This window comes from Pectinophora gossypiella, chromosome 19, assembly GCF_024362695.1.
Source record: "Pectinophora gossypiella chromosome 19, ilPecGoss1.1, whole genome shotgun sequence".
NCBI lineage: Eukaryota > Metazoa > Arthropoda > Insecta > Lepidoptera > Gelechiidae > Pectinophora > Pectinophora gossypiella.
The window spans coordinates 7,564,140-7,591,716 of NC_065422.1; the positions used below are offsets into that span (position 1 = coordinate 7,564,140).

Here is a 27,577-nt window from a genome sequence, read left to right on the forward strand (position 1 = left end):
ATTGCTGGCTGAATCTCCTCTGGAATATCAAGGTCTTCGACACAGTGAACGCTATCTGCGCAAATAGGTAAACGTCGCAGTTATCGTGTCGCGAGGACTGATTGTCCCTGTTCCAGAATGCACATTGAGCCATTGGTTCTAGCTACTATTGACATTGTTTAGCCATGTCAATTATACCATGTAGTTGTTTGACCTAATCTGTATAAAATGACGTAAATCCTAAAGTATAAGGAATGTTAAGGTAAACATAAGCTCACTTGAATCGCCGCTTTGTGCCGTCTAGAACCATAATCTCCCACAAATCTGTATTTTTGTCAAAACTGAACACAGCCGCATTTGTCCACTAAAACAGAACGCATCTATGTATGTACCTATCATATCTCAGTTAAAGTACTTAAACACTTACTCATGTCAACTTAATAGGAGACCGGGGCAAGATGAAGTTCGGGGCAGTACGGGAAGTAAGCTTGTGTGCGTGAATGGTAATAGTGTTCAGAGCGGCAACAGCGCCATTTGCACGAACTTCACTCTCCGCTAGTGCGTCCAAGCAGAGCGAACAGGTTAGAACTCGTTTTTGCGTTGCAGAGAGAAAAAAGTGATATTGCAAGTGTTTTTACGCGATATTTGATCCGAAAACTGATGTACAGACATGTAAGTACCTGTGTTAATGTTTTATTTCAATCCCGAGCTTATTACAGTAGTCCAAAACATTAAATTTAAACCACATTTTTTCACCGGTAAAGTTTGAGGTTAGAATTGCGTATTTTTTTTTACCTGCGTGTGAATCGGGGCAAGATGATCGGGGCATAATGGGATACTATCCGGTTTTTTTTAATAACATTTTCTATGTACTGATAATATTTGTAAATTCTAATTAAATCAGATTTAAATATATTACCTATTTATTTATTTGTCTACAGATAAAATGGTGCGCAACTATAAACGAAAAACAGATCGTGGCAAATGGAACGAAGAAGATATGAGAAGAGCAGTAGCTGCTGTTCTTACTGATAGAATGGGATTTCTTCGAGCCTCGGCTACTTACGATGTTCCGAAGTCGACCTTAGAACGACGAGTAAGAAAAGCTCGTGAAACTGTTAATGACGACACTGATTCTGATAACGACTGCGGGAAAAAACATTTGGGAAGATTCAAAACTGTTTTCACAGCCGAGCAAGAAAATGAGCTGGCGGAGTATGTGAAATCTATGGAAGCACGGCTTTTTGGTTTAACGGGAAAAGAGCTTCGTATTATACCTTATCAGTTAGCTCAGCGTAATCACATAGATAACCCATTTAATACAGAAACTGGTATGGCAGGAGAAGATTGGCTCAGCGGGTTTTTAAAACGACACCCTGATCTAGCATACAGACGTCCAGAACCAACTTCAGCTGCAAGAACGATGGGTTTTAACAGAGTGGCAGTCAACATTTTTTTTAAATTGTTGGAAAATGTTATAGATAAACATAAACTGACACCTGAAAGGATCTACAATGTAGACGAAACGGGGATCAGTACTGTTCCCAAAAGTCAGTCTAAGATATTGTCAATGAAGGGTCAGAAGCAAGTCGGCTGCCTCTCATCAGCAGAGAGAGGCCAGTTGGTCACTGCTGAAATTTGTTTTAATGCCGTTGGCACCTATGTCCCACCAATGCTAATATACGTTCGGAAGCGCATGAAAGAAGAACTTTTGGATGATGCTCCGTCAGGGTTTTGGGGAACTTGCAGTGACAATGGCTGGATTACTACAAAAATATTTTTTGATTGGTTTAAATCATTCGTGCAGTTTGCACAACCGACAAAAGAAAAGCCTATATTGCTTCTGTTAGACGGTCACTCTTCACATACCAAAAATATTGACCTTATAGATTATGCAAGAGAAAATAATGTGATTTTATTATGTACACCACCACATTGTACTCACAAATTGCAGCCTTTAGACGTGTCTTTCATGAGACCTTTAAGCACGTACTACAGTGCAGAAGTTAAAAAATGGCTGAGAGATCACCCTGGTCGCGTGGTTACACCATATCAAGTGGCAAAACTTTTTGGACAAGCTTACTTGACAGCAGCTACAATGCTCACAGCCATAAATGGATTTCGGAAATGTGGTATATGGCCATTAGATAAAAATGTTTTTACGGATGCTGATTTCATAGCTGCGGAGACGACTAACACAGAAAATCTGGCAAGAGAAGAGCTAAATATGGAAAATGCTCCATCAACTTCGACATCCGAACCAGCAATCACTGAAGAAAATCTCTCGCGGCCATCCCCTTCAGTTCACCTTGGACAAATCTCGTCTGCAACCCAGCAAAATAATGTACCTTCTTCAGTTATTTGTTCCCAGGCTGAAAATAGTCGTGGTCGAACCACATCAGAAAATCAAGAAAACATCATTACTAACCCAAACTTACAAATTGATGAAGGAGGTGGTTCAGAACCTCTGATATCCTCAGAAAATGCTGTACATCCAGTTTTATCCACTGAAAAAGAAGATATTGCTGAACCAGCCACATCTTTTTTGAATAACAATGATGCCCTGATTTTGTTGAATTCTCAAATTGACATTTCTGTGACTACCACGTCTTCTCAAAACGTTGCTGCAGATGCTGATTTCAATAGATATTCTCCAGAGATTATTAATACTAGAAGGAGCCCTGAAAAAACATTGGCCGAGCAACCTTCAACGTCGACATTTCGAGCTAAAGACAAAACTCCCGAAAGGCAAATAAAAATAAATTTTCTGGTAAGTCCTGAAAATATTATGGCTATACCTAAAGAAGTTAGAACTCAGGAGAGGAAGACTAGGAAACGAGGGAAGACTGCAATACTAACTGAATCACCTTACAAAAATGAACTCATGAAAGATATAAGTATTAAAGAAGGTAAAAATAAAAAAAAAGACTGATAATCAAGTGATTCAAAAACGTAAAAAACAAATGAAGAAACCTGGAAAAAAGACTGCAAAGAAGATTAAAAAGACAACTGACAAGGAAAACTTGCAGAAAAAGCGTCAAACCAAAAGGTGCAAAATGAAACTGAATCGGAAGATAGTTCATCCCAAGAAGAGGAGGATGACTGTGCTTGCATCTATTGTGGGTACTTATACTCAGATTCAACTGAGGGTTGGGTCATTTGCGGCGTGTGTCACGGTTGGGCGCATAATTCATGTGCTGGAGTAGATGAGGAAGACGAAGAGGCACACATTTGTGAACGCTGTCTACCTGATTAAAAAGCATACTCGTTTTGCCCCACAGCGTTTCCCATCATGCCCCAGTTATGGGGCAAAACGGGAAATTTGCCGAGTTTACTATTAAATTATTTGCCAAAAAAAGTTCTGTGATTTTGCATGCTACAAAGTTTAATTATAAGAGAGAAATGTATAATGGTTACCTCTTTTGTTAAAGAATGATATTAAAGAGTTTAATTTTCTTTGTATAACGAGTTTTGTCTTAGCTATCTCATCTTGCCCCAGTCTCCCCTACTTAAAAACAAACTGGGTAACGAAAACTTTGAGGGATGATTTAGACCATGATTATGAGTTGATATCAAGTGGAATTTTCCGTCGATAAATTCATGATATTTTTTTTGTTTATTTAAATTATTTTCAATGCTATATTTTTCCAATGGAAAATTCGACTTGATATCAACTCAGTATCATGGTCTGATTCACCCCACAAAGTTTTCGTTAGGATGTCACTAACACCCTGTATATAGCTCATGCAAATTAACTAGACACCTCCCCAGAATTCAACCACTTTCCTGCTCCATCCACATTCAAATGAACGAGGCGGATAGTCTTTGTGAGCTTCTTATCTACTGTAAAACACACACATTAAACTGCAACAGCTTCAAAGTGACACGTTTAGTTTATTCACAAGGGTTGTATTGTTTACTTTTGTATGCAAGTACCTCATAAAGATTGTTCAACATTTGTATGATGTCCGCAGACACTTTAAATGTTTTGTTTGTTTCCTTGGGAACAAACACCAAAGCTGGGCATGGGTATTGTTCTCCCTCAATTAGTCCCAAATTCAGCCATTCCTCAGGAATACTGCAAGATGAAAGACAGTTCTTTACTCGCAGTCCAGCAAAGACATAAATCCCATTGTAATCACACTTTGTTCCTTACCGGCAGTCAAAGTCTGTGTTATCAAAGACTTCTAAAGGCAACTTGGGGAACGGACTGTACAGACCATAGTACTGCTGGTCTGTTAGCTCATATTCCTCTGGAGGAAGCAACCAGTAGGGTTGAATGCCTTCCTCTCGTAGCATTTTCTGCAACCATAAACATGATGTGATATGATCCAGCCGATTTCGGCTACGGCGACTGCTTCAATTCCGGCGTTCATGTGCTCGCATGTGGCTTATATAGCCAATCTTGTTGGAAAAGATCCTCGCACGTAGCGGATATGTGAGCACACCATTTAAATATGTTTAATTGATCGCCACAGGTGGACTGGCTTTTAATTCATCGCGCTTGGCATCAAGCTCTAAGCGCTGTTGACCTTTAAAGTCATGAACTTTGGTGTGAACCAAAGGTCCTGTTGTACATTATGATGTCCTTTGGAATTTGACATGCACAAGTGGACAAATACATACGGACAAAAAGAAGCTCATTTATGGCAATCCTAAGGCACATCAACGTAAGTGTTGCTAGTTAAATGTTCACCTTAAGATTGGCAGCTAAGAATTTCCTCCGTAGCCGTTCAATCTTAACAAGACGAGGCAGCTCCTTTGGCAGCACCACCGCCAGGAACTGAAGTTTTGGCACAAACGCCTCAAACGGAAATTGCTAAAATAAACAGATAAGTTCCACATTATTTTTTGGTATTTCTACAAAGGTAAGGTGTCTTTATTGCAACTCTTGCAAAAAATAGACACTTGGACATTTATGCTAGAAATGTTAGAAATGCTGCAAAAAAAATGATTATAAATATGTATTTATAACTGTAATTTGAAAATACTTAATAATGATAAGGTCGATACGTGAGGTGTGGGTACTTAAGTCTTACGATGGATGTACCTCTGGCTACCCCATTGGGATATACTTAGTAGTGAGCTTACGTTATTTTATGTAAATACTTATAAATTAAAGTTACTCGATAGAGTAGCTTGTCGCTCATTCACTAATTTAAAAGCAACGCTCTTGTTGGTGTAGCATTCCTATCCATGCTACTTTTTAGGGAAAAATAGGGTATTGCTTTCCCTCTTGCCTTCTGTCCCAAGAGTAAGAGTAGCTTGTAGATATTCAAAAAATACCTACCAAACTGCTATATTATCTTACTATAGGTAGGTACTTACAATACTATCATCTTCCTTGTATGTAGTCCAACGACCAGGTGGCAGGAGTAACTTCGGTTTTTGAGGTTTTGGTAGCGATATCAGTGTTGGAGCCAATTTCTCCGTTTTTGCCTAAAATTATACAATTTTCAAGATGTCATGTGACGTGATGAAGATGTGTTGTTTGGTGTCATACTTCCTAGATTATTATCACGTGGTTTCGAGGATATGTGCCCGGTTAATGACACTAGGCTCGCCCCTATTATCCGGGACCAAGTGTGGTATTAATAAACTAATCTCACCTGAGACTGCCCTAAAGACCACGCTCAAGTCCCTGTTTTTATATAAAAATGTCACATGGCTATGATCTTAAGGGCAGTCTCAAAGCTGAGAGTTTATTGATACCATCCTTAAACACAGCTGGTGAGGAGTAGGTGTACCTATACAATATACTCCGCTGCCTGCCCCTTCGGGGATACAGACACTTATGAACTCTGCAAAATTTAGGACAACATAGGAATCATTTAAGAAACGTTATCTGTAGAAAATTTCGTGACGCAATATTGTATGAATTAAAAATTATGACAACAGACAGAGATACAAATACAGTTTTGAAAACATTAGATAGGTTCCAGGTTGGATACGAGCGGAGGGAAAAGTGGTTGTTAACTGAGCGCTGGAATAATGGTGAGTTATGGACTAGTTAAGTAACGTGCAACACGTAACGTTGCACAACAGTGCGCGACGTTGCCAGCTGAAGCGCAAAATGTCGCGAGGCTTGTTGTTTGTTTAGGGAGCATCGTTAGTTGAGCACCAATTCAATTCATCGGGTGAGAGCCATCAGCGCTTCCCATTTGCCCGGCCAAGTAGTTAATGCCATCTGCGGCAAATCTACAATAAGTCACGTCAAAAAAAAGAGCATCAATTGTTGTCGAGTGGAAACGCGACGTGCAACGACACTAATTCCTCTGGCGACATGTCTCTCTCTGGCATTTTTTTTTGACGTGACTTATTGTAGATTTGCCGCAGATGGCATTAACTACTTGGCCGGACACGGAGCGCTGAAGGCTCTCACCCGGTGCAACGTTTAAGACAACAGGCCTGAGGGTGCCCAGTTGGGCGCGAACCTTGGCTCAGGGCGCACATTGGGTCGAAAGTGCTATTGCAGGGACTTACGATTCAACTTTCGTTTACCACATATTTGATTATGCCAATAGATACAGCTAATCAAACACAATAAATGTTATGTTAGGTCATTTTTTCCTAAAGTGTATACTTTGGTCAGAAAAAAACATTTTCTGTTTTTTTTTTTGTATGAAACGTATCAAAGACAGTTAAATTTCTGCCAAGTCCATACCGATCCAGCCGCGAGACCTTATTTTCTGTAATCTTTGTCTAGTTGACTACTCAAATGCAAAATCAGCATCTGCCTAAAGTTGCAATTCTTTGAAAGAAATGGGTCAGAAAAGGACAAAAAATTCAACATTTTAAAATTCAGTTTTATGTTTTACTAGCTGACCCGACAGACTTCGTCCTGTCAAAAAGATTTGTAATGTGGCAGTTTTTGTGCCTACGTATTTTAAAAAATTCTCCTGAACAGAACCGTCACCCTGGTGATAGGGCGTTGTGAATAAAAAATAATTAAATAAAACATATATAAGGATTTAAAAGTAAGTAATCGCTTTATTGTTAATCACGTGAATCATAATTATTATTATTATCATTGTAGTGCTTTTTGGTATACGATGTTTTTTGTTTGATTACCTGGCGCATAGATAAACAAATCTGATGGTTTTCCAACACGGGAACAGGCAACATACAATTGACCATGTGAGAAACATGAGTTTTCTAGATTAATACCACAAACACTTAATGATTGCCCCTGGGACTTGTTTATAGTCATAGCAAAAGCAAGCCGCACTGGAAACTGTAGTCGTTTAAACTCAAATGGCACATCAGTCGGAATCATTGGAATGCGCGGTATGAGAACATCTTCTCCTTTATACGTACTTTCCTTTGAGTATAGTTGCTTAATATTACCGCTGCAATGACTCATCGGTATATCGCTTATTCTAGGCCTATATAATAAGTTTTCAATTTGCAACGTCATAGATAGGTCGCATCCACCGATGAGGTGGGGTACAGTCATAAGCAATATTATGTACCCACTTTAGAACCCTGTCGCACTATCATACTTGACATTTAATGAGACTTACGGTTTAATTTGTCATTTTCAAGCAATTGCAAACGTTGACAGGCTTCTCTGTAGGATCCACACAATTCACCATCAAGAGTTCTTAACTGTTGGAATGATGTTGGGCCACGTACATTGACTAATAGCAGTCGTAAATAAAAACATTCATCATTGCTTGGATGTACTGAATAAATCCGGCCAATCGCATCGGTGGAATATACATCTGTATATCCTGGAACTGGTTTTCCTTGTTTCCGTCGTATAAATCTCCTTGAGGATTGATTCCAGGTATAATATTTTAGCATTTCAGAATATAGCTATGTTTGTGCGAAATCATCGTTTTGGCATGTCTCAAAAAAACTGGTTAATGTAGTAGATCGTGGCTGAGCAGCTCTTTGTACTGCGTTCTGTGCTGTAAAATACACTCTTTGTCCATTTTCTAAATGCACAGCTAAGTGAACAACAGAAGGGTGTCTCTCATGAATAGGAAAAGAAAATATTCGCCAAACTGCTTCATTACTACTGACATAACGGCCCATTTGGTATTGGGTAACTTCATCATTGGAATTCTCTGCACCAATTCCAATCACAGCCATATCACTCCCTTTGGTTACATATTTGCAAATGTATTTAATAGATTTCACTGAATGGCAAGATTCAACGTTGATGTGTGCTTTGAATGTCTTTGATAAAATGGGTGAATATGGAACAATCCAACGATTATCTATTTCAATATCTTACTCAACAGTGAGTGCTTGTAATTTAATATGAACTTTATACCATAGCAATAAAGCTCAAATTGACTACGTTCATTTGTATGGGAAAAAGAAAAGGGCTATTTTTAGGGTTTTTCCAGCAATAATTCTAATTTTTCTCGCTGTAAAAACCATCCTTGAACTTCAACGAACATTTTAAAAAAAGATTTGACCAAATTGGTCCAGGCGTTGTTGAGTTATGCGCTTACCAACACATTTTGCGATTCATTTTTATATTATAGATTAATTTATTATAAGCTTAGTTCTATGTTAAATACTATACAGAAATACATTACAACACAAGTGACAAAGTTAAAATGAACAAAAAATTATTTTGAAGGTACCTAGTTATGCAACGTGACGTACCAAGAATAATACAAGTAAGAGCTTAAAAGCACTACGTTGACATTCTTGGTACGGCCGGATGCAAACCTTGCATTAGATAAGTTCTAGACCTAAGGATTCAATTTGTATTTTTGATTCATTATTAAACTAGAAGCATCCACCTCTGCTCGTGTTTTAAGTACTCTTTAGTTTTATTTTTAAAAACTCTCCGAACGCTCCCGAAAACTTGACTGGCGCAGCCGGTAGGATTCACCGTGTTTAAAATCACCATCATTGAACTTTTCGTGAGACGCAGTGGACAATCCTCGAACCAAAGAAATTTGTCTGGTGATGCGGAACGCTGCTGGAGGTGAACATGAGAACCGCAAGTTGGTGAGTGAGACTTTTCGCCTTCCTGTCCTGTTCTTATTGTTCTGTTGATTTTGAAATTAGACTTCTTTCATTTCAACGTTCCCCTGATTTCCTTAGGAATAATAATTTTGATAAATAAAAATAATAATAATATATTTTTTTGCATATCTTACGTGTTCATTGTGTTAGTTTTTAAGGTTACTGAAACAGTTTATCGTAATAAAAATGACGCAGCCTTTAATTGCAAAGGAGAATGGGCGAATCTGGTCCAAGAACCTCCACTGATGAGACTTATATGTAATGAAAGCTTATGCTTTCTCTATGAATCTGGCAAAGTTCTATCAGATTCTGTCCCGGGGTTCTTTTTTTACGGCCATGTTTGTCCTGGCTAAAAATGTGATAAAATACAGTGGGAGCTAAAATCGGCTCAAGATTTGTTGCTGGATAACTAAGTCTACATAAATAATTATGTATCATATTGTATATCATTTTAAAGAGGATCTTTTCCAGAATCCGAAACATAAAAAAAAAACAAAAAAAATCTTTTTGTAAGCGAATTATAGTCAATTTATATCTGCAGCGCCATTGTTTCTCGGTAGCTAAGTTCAAGTTTCATGCCTTTTACCCCTTCCAAAAGTATCTTACCGATTTTTTTTATATTGCTTCCGGAATTTGATCTAAGTGATAATAACAAGAAAAATAAATAAACACCTCTCCGATAGAGACCGGCTAAGCTATTGCCTATTGCAAGAAATCGTCATCATTAGCAAGTCATTACGGTATTGCATATTATAAGCTTATCAGCAACTTGGAACTTGGTCCAAGAACCTCCACTGGTGAGACTTGCATGTAATGATAGCTTATACTTGTCCTATGATTCTGGCAAAGTTCTATCAAACTCTGTCCTAGGGTTTTTTTACGGCCATGTTTGTCCTGAGTGTACAGTAGTGGACTGCAAAATCACCTCAGGATTTGTTGTCGAAAAACTATTTAACTAAGTCTATATACATAATTATATATCATAATGTATATCAATTTTAAAGGGGAAGGTTATCAGAATCTGAAACACAAATAAAAAAAATGCATTATGTAAACGACTTTTAGCCAACTCACGTCCGTAGCAGCATTTTTCTCAGCAGCTACGTACGAGTTTCGCGCCTTCCAACCTTTTCAAAGGAGCCCAATCATTTTTTTCCTTCTTCTGATATTGCATTCTTAACCTGGCAAGTGACAACAAAGAAAAAGAAAATAGATACCATTCCGATAGAGGCCGCGTAAGCTATGGACCTATTGCAAGATAACGTACTCAAAGGCTAGTCATTATAATCCAACAGACGTAACATGATTAGAATGCGGCGGGACGGAAATGTAGTACATCGCCTTATGCGAAAGAGACGAAATATGTGTCTCTTTAACACTAACAGCAATACAACTATTCAACTATGCAGCTTAGTACGAGAGAAACAAGAAATAAGTCATTCTAATCAAGATGCAATACAATGACTCTATTGTATACAAAAGAAACACATTTATTAAACAAGTTCAGGCAATAACTGGTGCAAAAGGCGGCTTTATTGCCAAGGTAGCAATTACTACCAGGCAACCTTACGTTTACGATACGTTTGTTGTACCATTCGGCATTGTTTATAAGACAAGATATAAGCCTGGATTAATAAAACAAGATTGTGGTGAAAGAAAACATACTACATTTGCGTCCTCCCGCATTCTAATCATGTTACGTCTGTTGGATTATAATGACTAGCCTTTGAGTACGTTATCTTGCAATAGGTCCATAGCTTACGCGGCCTCTATCGGAATGGTATCTATTTTATTTCTTGTTGTTGTCACTTAGTCTTGTCAGGTTAAGAATGCAATATCAGAAGAAGGAAAAAATGATTGGGCTTCTTTGGAAAGGTTGGAAGGCGCGAAACTCGTACGTAGCTGCTGAGAAAAATGATGCTACGGACGTGAGTTGGCTAAAAGTCGTTTACATACTTAATGCATTTTTTTATTTGTGTTTCAGATTCTGATAACCTTCCCCTTTAAAATTGATATAAGTACATTATGATATATAATTATGTATATAGACTTAGTTAAATAGTTTTTCGACAACAAATCCTGAGGTGATTTTGCAGTCCACTACTGTACACTCAGGACAAACATGGCCGTAAAAAAACCCTAGGACAGAGTTTGATAGAACTTTGCCAGAATCATAGGACAAGTATAAGCTATCATTACATGCAAGTCTCACCAGTGGAGGTTCTTGGACCAAGTTCCAAGTTGCTGATAAGCTTATAATATGCAATACCGTAATGACTTGCTAATGATGACGATTTCTTGCAATAGGCAATAGCTTAGCCGGTCTCTATCGGAGAGGTGTTTATTTATTTTTCTTGTTATTATCACTCAGATCAAATTCCGGAAGCAATATAAAAAAAATCGGTAAGATACTTTTGGAAGGGGTAAAAGGCATGAAACTTGAACTTAGCTACCGAGAAACAATGGTGCTGCAGATATAAATTGACTATAATTCGCTTACAAAAAGTTTTTTTTTGTTTTTTTTTTTTTATGTTTCGGATTCTGGAAAAGATCCTCTTTAAAATGATATACAATATGATACATAATTATTTATGTAGACTTAGTTATCCAGCAACAAATCTTGAGTCGATTTTAGCTCCCACTGTATTTTATCACATTTTTAGCCAGGACAAACATGGCCGTAAAAAAAGAACCCCGGGACAGAATCTGATAGGACTTTGCCAGAATCATAGGGAAAGCATAAGCTTTCATTACATATAAGTCTCATCAGTGGAGGTTCTTGGACCAAGTTTCATACAAAAGTGCCCATTGTCATTTAACTTTAATTCCAAACGATTTTATAAAAATCATTCCTCTTTTCAACGGTGATCGGAGACATTTGAATTTATTCTTACGTAAATGTGAATATGTGATCGATAGGTTTCGAGGCAATCATAGCCAGAATTTATATGTAATGCAAACTATTACAAGTCGCCTTACTGATAAGGCAGCGGCGCTTATCAGCGAGCGTGACGACATAGAGACGTGGGAGGAATTCAAAGAATTGTTCGTGCAACACTTCGGCGATCCCCGCAGCGAAGATTGTATAGCTATTGAGCTCGAAACTCTGAAAATTAAATCTGGTGAAAGTTATTTGGATTTTTGTATCCGCATACAATCTGTTCGTGCTAATTTAATTGCAAAAATAAACTTATTGACTGACCAGGAAATGAAGAGAAATAAAATCACTATATATAACAAAACGGCATTAAATACCTTTCTATATAATTTACCGGAGAATATGGTGAGGATAATACGATTAAAAATCCCGAATACGTTAGAAGATGCTCTTTCAGTCGTCCTTGAGGAAGTAAACTTCCATGAGCAGTATCAAAATAGGAACAAAATTAATAATTCGACAACTACTAGGCCCCAAATACCAACAATTCCACAAGTTCCTTTTAAATTTGGTAACAATATAAGCCCAAATCATCCTCAAAACTTTAGATTTAAACCGATCCGAACCGATCAATTTCCCAAATAACCCTCAGAATAACTTTAAATTCGGTATACCACCGAGTAGACAAATTGCTTTCCCAAAACCGAATCATCCGCAACAACATTTTGGTTATCGTCCCCAAAATCCCGCTCAGTTCGGATATAGGCCCCAGTTCGGTTATAGGCCTACAGGTCTGCAACAATTGCCCCCTATGCGACCTCATCAGTTTGGACAGCAACACGCCTATAGACCACCAGCGCCACAGCAAAATATACAACCCCGTCAAATTAACACAGACGTGTCAATGCGCACCGCACCCCCTAAACGAGAAGGGTTAAGATTAAACGAAATGGACCATTCTACGACAGGCCTCACCCAATTTGAAGTTGTTTTTGGTCACACCGATTCTAGCTCAGTATTTAACATAAATTTTGATCAAGCTTACGTACAAAGGTTAGTAAAGGATCACGCAAAAAGAACTAGAGTTCTCTATCAAGTTTTAGCGGAAAGGATTTTGGCAAATAAGGAGAAAATTAGAGAAAAGAAGGGCGGTGAATTGAATGTAGAATTTGACAATGGTGAAATTCTTTATGTCAAGGACATAAATAAAAGCAAAAAAAAACCAAGATATCGCAAAGCCGAAGTAACAGGTAGTCCAGAGCGTAACGTTGTCCCCATGAAAGTAGGTGAACGCATTACTAAAGCCCCCATTAAAAATATAAAACGCCCTCCACAGGTGGTGCCTAGTCGCGTTGACAGCCGCCCTGATGATCCCATCGCAGGCACTTCATCTTCAAAAGATTGAAAACAATCCCGGGTTATTACCTGTGAAATTAGGTACAGCCGTTAAACAAGATGACAAGTGGGTATTGGACTTAAGTGGCATAAGGGACGATCTTAACTTTAACATCCATAAATATAGAGAATTTGATAAATTAATTGATATATACAAACCGTATGTGAATGAATTCAAAGGCATGAAAACTCAATTAGATCACATAATACAAAATGTATGTAATAAATTCAATCAATTGGTACCGTCACACAGATTCAAAAGAGGGTTGATAGATCCCTTAGGATCATTAATAAAAATTATTACAGCTAATTTGGACCACAACGATGCGTTAAAATATGATAAACTCCTTTCAGAATTACAGGGTAAACAAGTAGATGCCAATAAGAAACTAACGATCATATCTAAAATGTTGCATAATCTGGTCAACAGCTCTGAAACATTACAAGAAAACACTCTTATTTTGGAACAGCGTTTAAAAAGAATAGAAAGAATAGTTAAGAATATAGCTACAAAGGAAAACAACTCAGTCTACGCTACATATGTACTAGGCATGTACAACTTATTTATAAGTAATTTGCGTTCCATGTACTTATCAATAAGCGAAGTAGAGACAGCTCTAGCCTTCAGCAAGGTCACTATTTTGCACCAATCAATTGTGAACTCAACCGAACTGTTAATATTGTTGCAATCTATATCTAAAACTGATAACTTGGTATATCCTGCTAATGAAAATAAATTAATTAAAATTGAAAGAACAATAGAAGTTAAGGCTTATGTAAAAGGAAATCAGGTGACCTTTTTAATGGAGGTACCGTTAATAGATAACAATATCTACAATTATTATACACCCCTTGCCAATATTTAATCAATAAAACCAAAATGTTTAATTATATCTGCTCCATGGATCAATAGCTCATGTGTCTACACTCAGCGGGATCCCCTGTCTGAGAGATATAAGAGTGATGCAGAGAATTAGATCTGGATTTGTTCTATTGAATTATGCTGAAAACAGAATTTGTTCCGTTAAAAAAACGGAAATACAAAGTTTTCTAACCGACCTCCAGCCAGCGGGATATTTACCAAAGTTAAGTCTGATGAAGTATAAATTGGTATTAACTTTTAGATCTGTATTTATTCTATTCAACAAAACAAAAAAAAATACTTTTTCTCTCACAGCTTCAATTTGTACCTGATACATAGTTTTTTTTTATATTCTACCCACATAATATCTTTCAAATTATATACTTTTTAATTTAAGCACTAGATGTACGAATAGGTAATTTAAGTGAAATTATAGTCGTAAATAGGTTATTTTTTATTATTTTAGTGTAAAAGTTACAAAAGAATGTCATGGAGAGAAAAAGTCCGCTGACTGGAGGTTTCATTGCAGCTTGATTGTAGCTGAAGTAAGGATGTCAGAAGTAGTTTTTTTGTTTTGTTGAATAGAATAAATACAGATCTAAAAGTTAATACCAATTTATACTTCATCAGACTTAACTTTGGTAAATATCCCGCTGGCTGGAGGTCGGTTAGAAAACTTTATATTTCCGTTTTTTTAACGGAACAAATTCTGTTTTCAGCATAATTCAGTAGAACAAATCCAGATCTAATTCTCTGCATCACTCTTATGTCTCACAGACAGGGGATCCCGCTGAGTGTAGACACATCAATAGCTCGATGGCATGTAATACCATGGATAAAATTCCTCATACATCTTTGCAGTGTTTTTACAGTACTGAGAAAATTTTGAATTTTATCCATTTTTGGTGCTATGCCCATAGGAAAACTATCTGAAGAAGCAGCAGAAGCTCGTAACGAAGACTTCCGGAAATACAGAGAGAACCATTCCAGAAAAATAAGAAGGACAGCGACAAATGAAGACATTTTGCATAATCTTCTATTGTCTTCTGATCCAGTGATAACGAGTCTTAGACCTCGAATGACAAAGCAAAAGGGAATGATTCTTTCTTCCGAAGCCAGAGAGCTTTTGCTGCATTATCCGCTTGAATCTGATATAGAATTTATAGACATAAGTAATTTAGAAGATAGTTCTAGTGATAGTGAAGTGAATAGCATTTTAAAATAATGGCTAACTTTTTTGTATTTAATATCTTTTGTCTTTTACAAGTTAAGTAGTATATTTTTGTTTATCTCTTAAGATTATATTATTATTTTGTTAAAACTTATATAGGTAACCAATTAATAAGAGTTGTAAGAATGTATTGTCACAATTTATGGCGAGCAATAGTGATATATAGAAGTTAATTAATTTTGAGAAATTTTATAACGAAAAAACATAAGTAAAGGTTATTCATTAATTATAATGTTCTGGGTAGGTACCTTCAAAATAATTTTTTGTTCATTTTAACTTTGTCACTTGTGTTGTAATGTATTTCTGTATAGTATTTAACATAGAACTAAGCTTATAATAAATTAATAAAACATAAAACTGAATTTTGAAATGTTGAATTTTTTGTCATTTTCTGACCCATTTCTTTCAAAGAATTGCAACTTTAGGCAAATGCTGATTTTGCATTTGAGTAGTCAACTAGACAAAGATTACAGAAAATAAGGTCTCGCGGCTGGATCGGTATGGACTTAGCAGAAATTTAACTGTCTTTGATACGTTTCATACAAAAATAAACAGAAAATGTTTTTTTCTGACCAAAGTATACACTTTAGGAAAAAATGACCTAACATAACATTTATTGTGTTTGATTAGCTCTATCTATTGGAATAATCAAATATGTGATAAACGAAAGTTGAATCGTAAGTCCCTGCAATAGCACTTTCGACCCAATGAGGGGCGTCGTCTGAGAGGAAACATATTTAGATTTAATCGACCCTAGTGGGTCGATAGCGATAAGCGCTAAATGAGGGAAATCGTCGACCACGCCCCGGCTGGGTCGGTATCGGGGTCCTGAAGTGTTTGGTAGGTGTTGTCCACGACCGACGTGTAGTAGATGCGTAGACAGACAATGTTGTTCAACATGTCACGCGCCAAATGTTGGCAAGTGGAAACTCGGCTTTATAGAGTGGAGATGTGACGCGCAACAACACTATTTCCTCTGGTGGTATGTTGTCGACGGCAGACGTGTATCTAATACAGATATCTAATACAGCGTAGACAGACGTTGATAAACAAAAGTTCCCGGCTAACTTTCAACATGGTGTAACATGTCACGCGCCAAATGTTGCCAAGTGGAAACGCGGCTTTAACCGCATCCTAGGTAGCGTATGGATATGGATAATTGGATAGACACCAAGAGTAGTAGAGAAATTCAGCGTATAGTTTGTTGTTCCTTACGTTATGTGTTTGTGCCTGGTGTCACCCCACTAACAGCACATGATAACAAAATAAGTCTGAGGCTCTATTTGTTTTTACTTACCTGTAAAATTAATTTCATCCGTTTTTTGGCGCAAACTTCTCTGGTAGGGTCATCTTTTGTTAAATCAGACACCAATTCTGAGTAATATCCCCGTTTAGGAATAGCTGCTCTTGAGTTATTTGAATATATCACATCATGGCGCTTAACTGTTTTCTTTTTACTATACATCGTATTTTCTTATAAAATCTAATCCTGATTATCTAATAACATTAAAATTACTTTAATCAACAGAAATTGATGGAAAGTCAGTAAAATGTCAAAATATTTTATAATAAAATACATTGTCAATTGTCATTGATGTCATCCGAAATCTTTTTAGGCCAGCTAACCAACCAAAGAGACTTTTCGGCATCGCTGGCCAAGCAAGCACACTATGTAAGCGCGATGCGAGATAAAACCTTATAATAAATTGACTTTCAATCAATTTCTGTTGATGTAAGACAACTAGACTGTCAAAGCCTCGTTAGAGCTGTTCAAGGAGACGGTGTGTGTAGTATGCGCAGTGAAATCTTGGGAACGTGCGTTGAAAATAAAACAACTTACGTCATGTTCTCTCTTTGTATTGTCAAAATCCAAATAAAGAAGTCACAAACTGCGTTCTTAAATATTAAATATATGTTAAAAATTACTAACAATTACTAATTTTATTATGAAGAAGTGACATTTAACAACAGCATTCCATGTTATTTCATATTCTGTCCCAACATGCAGTTAACATGCAAACAGAACCACCTGCGTCTATTCAACCATCAACAAGCTCTTATTCAAAAGGTAGGAAACAATTTGCAACATTTATTTGGGAAAAGTCCGGTTCCTTTATCTGATAGCAATGAGGAATTTCCAGGCTACGTTCCCTTAAATAAATATAGATGGCGCTGTACAGAGTTGCCTTCGTCCTTCTAATTTCATGGATAACAGACATGTGTATCTTTTATCTTTGTTTTTGGGTATAAATGATGACCCTTATTATTACACCCAGGCACAACACTTCTTCCACCCATTATAATTCTGATCAGAATAAAGAGTAACAATAGGTAGGTAGCAACATAATTCTATACCATATCTAATCCAAATACCAAGAAACAATTATTATTATATATGCTTCTGCCATTACATTATATTTTTTACCCACGACGGAACGGAGCAGGTATATGCGTTTAAGGTGAGAGATGTTTTTGAATAGTTACGTTGTAACACGTTTTTTTTTGGACACTTCCCACTTGGCTGTATGGCATACGAGTGAGTGCCTGCACGCCGGGAAAAAGTTATGTCGGATTGACATTTCATTTACGCAATGACGATGGCAAGGCTTTTTGGCGGGAAACGGGAACGGGACAGTTGCTTTCTTCATTGAATAATCTAAATAATTAATACGAAGTGGTGTTTTGTGGTTAATGATCGCATTAACTTAGTCGGAAGACATTCGCGAGTGTTATTATATCGGAGTATTCAATAAACAAAGTGTATCTGCCTATTTTCGCTTCGTGCCAGGAAGCCGCTTCATAACTCAAAAGTTTATGCGGACTTTTGAGTTAATTCGTCTGGGGTTCGGAGTAGGAGTCTACTCCGAGGGTGGGGGCTTAGGTTTCATCATCATCATCTTTCATCATTTCATCAATCATCAAGAAAAAAATACGTAAGACATGGCTGTATGGGCATAGTTCCCTTTGCCTTACCCTTCGTGGAAAACCAAAACAAAAATGACGATGGCAATATAAAGTCCCGTCGCGATTATTTTTTAAAGTGGTGTATAAGCCACATATATGATGATGGAAGGGTGGTGAGATCTTCTGTATAGAACCAATGGCTTAGTCCATCGACTAGGAAACATGCTGTTATAATATCGTCCCACGAGATGTGGGTTCAAAGTCCAACTTCAAAATCCAACTTGAATGTTCAACTGCAAAGTCTAACTTCAAGGTCTACATTCAGGGTCTAGTTCCCAAGTCATGACTACCGTCTGTGTTTATCGTTAGGGATACTTCTTCTGCGGTCAACTATGTAGTTCCAGCTTAGCGATACAATCTCAGGATTCAATCTAGATGTCCCTCTTCCATGACGAATTTAACTTATCATGTATTGTAACGCTTTCTCACATTGATATTCTACTAATACATGGAGTATTTGTCCTCAACAATTACTCTATGCCTTTTTGGCAAGGACCTGCCGTCCTGACACTTTACACATCCCTCTGAGGATAAAACCTAGTTGTTTAGGCATATGACTAAGCTAAGATTATATATTATAATAAAAGACTTACTTCTTAGTCTACATTAGTATGTAATAACATCGAAACAGCCTCCGTGGTCTAGTGGTTAGAGCGTTAGGCTCACGATCTGGAGGTCCGGGTTCGATTCCCGATGGGGACATTGTCGAAATCACTTTGTGAGACAGTCCTTTGTTTGGTAAGGACTTTTCAGGCTTGAATCACCTGATTGTCTGAAAAAGTAAGATGATTCCGTGCTTCGGAGGGCACGTTAAGCCGTTGGTCCCGGCTATTAGCCGTAAAAACACCACCAACCCGCAGTGGAGCAGCGTGGTGGAGTATGCTCCATACCCCCCAGGTTGATTGAGGGGAGGCCTGTGCCCAGCAGTGAGACGTATATAGGCAGTTTATATAACAGCGGATTGACTTCTTATTGTTTTATATTATTAAATTGTTAAATCAATATACCATTGTTAAAAGTGAAATCCTTATTATTTTCAACACCTTGTCTTTGTTTGTAATAGGATGGGATCTTCTACACGGCGCCCAACATTATTAACCACATACCCTCTCTATTCTCTGAGTTCGGTGCTTAATACCCTGCCCTGGGAAACTAATGGCCCCGATTCCTGCAGACACCGCCTAATTTTATTTTAGGTTATATCCGTCATTTTGGGAGGGAAGACAAGGGACGGATGATTCACAGCTCTTAATTTTAGGAAGAATGAGTAAATTAATGTGTCGGGTTATTGACTGACGTAAAATTTTTAGACGGTTGGTTTAGATTTGTGCTTAAAATTGACGTGTGTTCCATAAATTTTATGCTTGTCGATTACCCGTCCCTTTCCTTTTCGGCGGATAAGAAAAGGACAGATATAACTTAAAATAAAATTAGATGGTATTTACAGGAATTAGCACCAATATCTCATTACAATATACCATTAACAGTAACAACTATATTACAGAATATATACCCCGTTACAACGTAACCAAGTAATGAGAAAATAGGTAATTATCACGTTATATACCTACATACAACACTACCTTTATTGGTTTTGGGGAATGTGGCCTGGCTAATCCCTCATTGATTTAAGTAAGTATGCTTATCTAAACCTTTATGCAAAAAATTCGAATATTAGTAATGACGGGAAGCTTTTTTTGCAGGTCCAACATTCACTGTCCATAAAATGCCGAAGGCATCCAAGAAACGACTTATTGGGAAACTCATTAGTTTATCTCCTAAATGTAGGAGTATTTACAAAGAATACAAAAAAGCCAAAAATCAAGTCGCTATTTTGAAAAGAGCGAAAAGAGCACTGATATTTTCTAAGAAAAATTGTTTTCAGGACTTAACAAAGAATATTTATGAACCCTTTATGCAAAGAGAATTTTGCTCATGCAAATTCTTTGTACTAAGAAAAAACAAGCTCGCAGGTATAATGATATTAATATCATTATCTCTAGGTCTCACAAAGTGATTGTCGAAATCACTTTGTGAGACTGTCCTTTGTTTGGTAAGGACTTTTCAGGCTTGAATCACCTGATTGTCTGAAAAAGTAAGATGATTCCGTGCTTCGGAGGGCACGTTAAGCCGTTGGTCCCGGCTATTAGCCGTAAAAACACCACCAACCCGCAGTGGAGCAGCGTGGTGGAGTATGCTCCATACCCCCCAGGTTGATTGAGGGGAGGCCTGTGCCCAGCAGTGAGACGTATATAGGCAGTTTATATAACAGCGGATTGACTTCTTATTGTCTTATATTATTAAATTGTTAAATCAATATACCATTGTTAAAAGTGAAATCCTTATTATTTTCAACACCTTGTCTTTGTTTGTAATAGGAGGGGATCTTCTACACGGCGCCCAACATTATTAACACTTTCAAGGACAGAACGTCTTATGACGTTCCGATCCCAAGGTGTCATATTACCTATTATTTTATTTATTATTATTTGGGCCATCAATGGCCCATGATCTCTGTCCATGAAAGGGTTAACCACATACCCTCTCTATTCTCTGAGTTCGGTGCTTAATACCCTGCCCTGGGAAACTAATATCTCATTACAATATACCATTAACAGTAACAACTATATTACAGAATATATACCCCGTTACAACGTAACCAAGTAATGAGAAAATAGGTAATTATCACGTTATATACCTACATACAACACTACCTTTATTGGATTTGGGGAATGTGGCCTGGCTAATCCCTCATTGATTTAAGTATGCTTATCTAAACCTTTATGCAAAAAATTCGAATATTAGTAATGACGGGAAGCTTTTTTTGCAGGTCCAACATTCACTGTCCATAAAATGCCGAAGGCATCCAAGAAACGACTTATTGGGAAACTCATTAGTTTATCTCCTAAATGTAGGAGTATTTACAAAGAATACAAAAAAGCCAAAAATCAAGTCGCTATTTTGAAAAGAGCGAAAAGAGCACTGATATTTTCTAAGAAAAATTGTTTTCAGGACTTAACAAAGAATATTTATGAACCCTTTATGCAAAGAGAATTTTGCTCATGCAAATTCTTTGTACTAAGAAAAAACAAGCTCGCAGGTATAATGATATTAATATCATTATCTCTAGGTCTCACAAAGTGATTGTCGAAATCACTTTGTGAGACTGTCCTTTGTTTGGTAAGGACTTTTCAGGCTTGAATCACCTGATTGTCTGAAAAAGTAAGATGATTCCGTGCTTCGGAGGGCACGTTAAGCCGTTGGTCCCGGCTATTAGCCGTAAAAACACCACCAACCCGCAGTGGAGCAGCGTGGTGGAGTATGCTCCATACCCCCCAGGTTGATTGAGGGGAGGCCTGTGCCCAGCAGTGAGACGTATATAGGCAGTTTATATAACAGCGGATTGACTTCTTATTGTCTTATATTATTAAATTGTTAAATCAATATACCATTGTTAAAAGTGAAATCCTTATTATTTTCAACACCTTGTCTTTGTTTGTAATAGGAGGGGATCTTCTACACGGCGCCCAACATTATTAACACTTTCAAGGACAGAACGTCTTATGACGTTCCGATCCCAAGGTGTCATATTACCTATTATTTTATTTATTATTATTTGGGCCATCAATGGCCCATGATCTCTGTCCATGAAAGGGTTAACCACATACCCTCTCTATTCTCTGAGTTCGGTGCTTAATACCCTGCCCTGGGAAACTAATATCTCATTACAATATACCATTAACAGTAACAACTATATTACAGAATATATACCCCGTTACAACGTAACCAAGTAATGAGAAAATAGGTAATTATCACGTTATATACCTACATACAACACTACCTTTATTGGATTTGGGGAATGTGGCCTGGCTAATCCCTCATTGATTTAAGTATGCTTATCTAAACCTTTATGCAAAAAATTCGAATATTAGTAATGACGGGAAGCTTTTTTTGCAGGTCCAACATTCACTGTCCATAAAATGCCGAAGGCATCCAAGAAACGACTTATTGGGAAACTCATTAGTTTATCTCCTAAATGTAGGAGTATTTACAAAGAATACAAAAAAGCCAAAAATCAAGTCGCTATTTTGAAAAGAGCGAAAAGAGCACTGATATTTTCTAAGAAAAATTGTTTTCAGGACTTAACAAAGAATATTTATGAACCCTTTATGCAAAGAGAATTTTGCTCATGCAAATTCTTTGTACTAAGAAAAAACAAGCTCGCAGGTATAATGATATTAATATCATTATCTCTAGGTCTCACAAAGTGATTGTCGAAATCACTTTGTGAGACTGTCCTTTGTTTGGTAAGGACTTTTCAGGCTTGAATCACCTGATTGTCTGAAAAAGTAAGATGATTCCGTGCTTCGGAGGGCACGTTAAGCCGTTGGTCCCGGCTATTAGCCGTAAAAACACCACCAACCCGCAGTGGAGCAGCGTGGTGGAGTATGCTCCATACCCCCCAGGTTGATTGAGGGGAGGCCTGTGCCCAGCAGTGAGACGTGTATAGGCAGTTTATATAACAGCGGATTGACTTCTTATTGTCTTATATTATTAAATTGTTAAATCAATATACCATTGTTAAAAGTGAAATCCTTATTATTTTCAACACCTTGTCTTTGTTTGTAATAGGAGGGGATCTTCTACACGGCGCCCAACATTATTAACACTTTCAAGGACAGAACGTCTTATGACGTTCCGATCCCAAGGTGTCATATTACCTATTATTTTATTTATTATTATTTGGGCCATCAATGGCCCATAATCTCTGTCCATGAAAGGGTTAACCACATACCCTCTCTATTCTCTGAGTTCGGTGCTTAATACCCTGCCCTGGGAAACTAATATCTCATTACAATATACCATTAACAGTAACAACTATATTACAGAATACATATATACCCCGTTACAACGTAACCAAGTAATGAGAAAATAGGTAATTATCACGTTATGTACCTACATACAACACAACCTTTATTGGATTTGGGGAATGTGGCCTGGCTAATCCCTCATTGATTTAAGTAAGTATGCTTATCTAAACCTTTATGCAAAAAATTCGAATATTAGTAATGACGGGAAGCTTTTTTTGCAGGTCCAACATTCACTGTCCATAAAATGCCGAAGGCATCCAAGAAACGACTTATTGGGAAACTCATTAGTTTATCTCCTAAATGTAGGAGTATTTACAAAGAATACAAAAAAGCCAAAAATCAAGTCGCTATTTTGAAAAGAGCGAAAAGAGCACTGATATTTTCTAAGAAAAATTGTTTTCAGGACTTAACAAAGAATATTTATGAACCCTTATGCAAAGAGAATTTTGCTCATGCAAATTCTTTGTAGGTACTAAGAAAAATCAAGCTCGCAGGTATAATGATATTAATATCATTATCTCTAGGTCTCACAAAGTGATTGTCGAAATCACTTTGTGAGACTGTCCTTTGTTTGGTAAGGACTTTCCAGGCTTGAATCACCTGATTGTCCGAAAAAGTAAGATGATTCCGTGCTTCGGACGGCACGTTAAGCCGTTGGTCCCGGCTATTAGCCGTAAAAACACCTCCACCAACCCGCAGTGGAGCAGCGTGGTGGAGTATGCTCCATACCCCCTCCGGTTGATTGAGGGGAGGCCTGTGCCCAGCAGTGGGACGTATATAGGCAGTTTATGTTATCATTATCTCTACTGAAACAGAGCCCAAAGTGTTATCGGCAGCAGCGAAAATTTTTTAGAATCCCCTATTGGAGTGAGTATACTGTAATCCATACTTCCTACTAAGTAATATAATAAAAGTGAAAGTAACTATGTGACACCCATTAATCAAATTTGAAGAATCTTTTTATTTATATATTTAGTATAGAACAGATAGACTTTAAAAAAGAACATAAACTATTTATGTGAAAAAATATTTACACATGAAATTGGAAAACTCCCTTCCTATTCTGTTGTGCTAATAAAACGTAACTGTGTTTTTAGCTTGTGGCTCAGGCAGCCTGCACAGGGACCATGGCGGCAACCTGCACAGGGACTGGAGGCAACCTGCACATAGACCATGACGACAACCTGCTAGAGACCATGGTAGCAACTTGCACAGGGACCATGGCGGCAACCTCCACAAGACCATCCTGCATAGGGACTATGGCAGCGGCATCCTCCTCAACTAAGCGTAGGAGGGTCCGTAAATCTCATCCGCCGGACCGGTTCTTCCAGGCCCAAAAGGGGTTGAATAAAAGTATGGAGGTAAATAATTGCTATTAATAATTTATGAAATATATTTCTTTAAATTTATTTTTTCATATTTGTACATCCTAATACTGCAAGAATTGCGCCGTGGCAGGAGGAGCAACATAATATTCTGTAAGTAGCATTTATAATTTTAATAATGAAGTAAAAATATATAATCTCTATTGAGAAGTCGGTTGGATTATGGTACCTTCCTTTATGGAAGCTGTTGGCATCCCCAACAAAATTATATTTCATATTTTTAAGTATGGCAATACTTGCCTTCTAAATCTAGAATCTAACTAACGTGTATCGTGTGTTAAAACCTTATAATATAAAAATTAATAAAAGTGCAGTCAACAACACTGTCCAGCTGTGTTATTCTCTATACCATCAAGCAGAGCATCGACCACACCTAGATGCCCACAGAAGCTTTGCTATGTCTCACCAGAAAAGACTTGATATTTTACAAAATAGAGAAAAATCATACGTAATATGAATTGAAATATGAAAATCCATAAGTGGCCATTTTATGATTTACAATTCAATTCATAATAGGAACATTATTATGATTCATCTAAAGTGGCATTTTAGACCAGGTCTCTCGTACTTTCGTGGTCAGAATGTTAACTATAGACAAGGCAGAATAATTTAAAATCCTTTGCTTGCTGTGCATTTGTGAAACAATTGTAAATTAAAATAAAGGTGTTTTTTTTCGGCAAATATCTATTATTAATAAATATTCAGTAAAATAACACAATATGGTAGCAGAGCCTAGTTGAGCCGAAATAAGCACCAAGTAAAAGTGAAAAATATAACAATTAAAACAAGTAAGATAGTGAAGAACGTAAAAACTAAAAACTACAAGAAAACCTACATAAAAAGTAAAAATGGATACGAGTTATACAGAAATACAAAAATTAGAAAGCGAAGAAAGTTTCCATTTGTGGAAATTCCAAATAAATATCGTTTTTAAAAGCCTAAACTTATTTGAGGTTATCTCGCAAAATGACACAGCAACTCCAAAAATTGATGCGCAAAAAGATGCGCAAGATAATTATGTGCACGATCTCGAAGAAACATTTACCCTTGCTTATGACATGTGAAACAGCAAAAGATATGTATCAGAAAATTTGTTTTATCTTTGAAAAATCAAGTGAACAACAGAAATGTAATATGTTACAAAAATTCTTTCAATATTCATATAATAAAAATAAATCCATGACAGAACATATAAGTCACATAGAAAATCTTGCTTACCAGCTAAAAAGCCTCGGAGAAAAAATAAATGACAATATCATAATGTCGAAATTATTATCTACATTACCTGATACTTACAACACTTTTATAACGGCTTGGGAGTCGGCACCATCTACAGAAAAAACATTAAACAACCTAACATCAAGATTATTGACAGAAGAAATAAGAATGAATAACTTACATGAGACTAACGAAGGAAGTAAAACATGTTTCATATGTAAAAGTGATAAGCATTTGGCAGCCTATTGTAATGGAAAGAGGAATAAAATAGACTATAAGAAAGGAAAGTACTGTAAAATCTGTAAAAAAAACAAACCATGATGAAAAAGACTGCTATTTTAAAAAGCAATGTAAAATATGTAAGAAGACAAATCATGTCGAAGCATTAATAAAAACATTAATAAAAATAATACTAAAAAAGATAAAGAAGCTTACCTGACATATCCGGATAAAACTGAAACTCAATTCATTGTTGATTCTGGTTGTACTGCACATATGACAGCTGACAAAACAATATTATGTGATATTCAGGAACATTCAACCAATATTGGCATAGCAAAGAAAAATAACAAAATAAAATCAAAAGGAAAAGGCAGAATACAAACAGACAGACGTGACTTAAGTGATGTGCTATATGTACCACAATTGCAAGCAAACTTGATGTCAGTAAATATAATAACAGAAAAAGGAGGAGAAGTACTATTTACAAGAAAAGAAGTAAAAATAAGACAAAAAGATATAGTAATAACAGGAAAGAAAAATGAAAATGGCTTATATACAGTGAAATTAAATATAGAAAAAGAAGAAGCATCTCAAATAACTTGTCAGAAAGAAAATGCACAAGAATGGCATGTAAAATTAGGACATCCCGGAAAAGACAAAATGAAGAAAATGATAAATGTTGTTGAAGGCATGAATATTACAAAAGATGAAATTGACTCCTTAGACCTGAATAATTGTGAAGTATGCTTACAAGCAAAACAAACCAGATATCCCTTTTCGACGTGTAGAAATAAAGCAAAACAACCTTTAGAGATTATTCATACAGACATATGTGGCCCAATAACTCCAACTACATGGGATAATAAAAGGTACATGCTTACATGCATTGACGATTATACCAACTTCACTACAATATATCTAATAACAAACAAAAATGAAGCATTTGATTGCCTGAAGAATTATATAAGTAAAGCTGAGCGACAACATAACCTAAAAGTAAAATGTGTCCGATGTGACTGTGGAGGTGAATATACCAGTAAAAATATGAAAGATTGGTTTGAAGAAAAAGGTATCGAACTAGATTACACTACATCATACAGCCCTCAGTTGAATGGAAAATCAGAACGCCTTAACCGAACAATAATGGAAAAAGTGAGAGCTATGATGCATGAAACAAATATTAATTTAGAACTCTGGGGCGAAGCAGCAAAGACAGCAACCTACATTATTAACAGAATACCTGTAGAAGGCAAAGAAAAGACTCCAACTGAAAACTGGACAGGACGAAAACCAAATCTGAAATATTTACAAATATTTGGAAGCGAAGCATACAGTAAAACTCTTGGACATTTACAAAAACTAGATAGAAGAAGCAATAAATACATACTTGTTGGATATACCCCTACTGGCTATAAACTTTGGGATGAAAAGAGAAGAAAGATAATAGAAAGAAGAGATGTTGTATTCTTGAAAAAACCTAAAAACGTAAAATACACTGAAAATTATAAACAAAATGTAAAAATAACCATTAATAATGAAAGAAACAACACACAAGAACGAGAAGAAAATGCAATTGAACTT

General features: G+C 36.7%; 1 protein-coding gene and 1 long non-coding RNA gene across 2 annotated transcripts in view; both read right to left on the reverse strand.

The window, feature by feature from the left end:
- Positions 1 to 16,942, reverse strand: part of LOC126375744 (dynein axonemal heavy chain 1-like) — an 82,459-nt gene extending 65,517 nt beyond the window's left edge. The window contains exons 1-6 of the mRNA XM_050022848.1: positions 16,634 to 16,942; positions 5,308 to 5,418; positions 4,676 to 4,798; positions 4,136 to 4,281; positions 3,916 to 4,057; positions 258 to 343 (exon numbers count right to left, since the gene is read on the reverse strand). Of these exons, the coding sequence (XP_049878805.1) occupies positions 258 to 343; positions 3,916 to 4,057; positions 4,136 to 4,281; positions 4,676 to 4,798; positions 5,308 to 5,418; positions 16,634 to 16,801 (776 nt within the window). The 5' untranslated portion in view covers positions 16,802 to 16,942. The remainder of the gene's footprint in view (positions 1 to 257; positions 344 to 3,915; positions 4,058 to 4,135; positions 4,282 to 4,675; positions 4,799 to 5,307; positions 5,419 to 16,633) is intronic.
- Positions 16,943 to 17,177: 235 nt separating this feature from the next.
- Positions 17,178 to 24,588, reverse strand: LOC126375760 (uncharacterized). Its single transcript, XR_007567646.1, has 2 exons — positions 23,772 to 24,588; positions 17,178 to 19,064 (listed from the first exon to the last, which is right to left on the reverse strand). It is a non-coding gene; the product is annotated as an uncharacterized LOC126375760 (long non-coding RNA).
- Between the last annotated feature and the right edge of the window lie 2,989 nt (positions 24,589 to 27,577).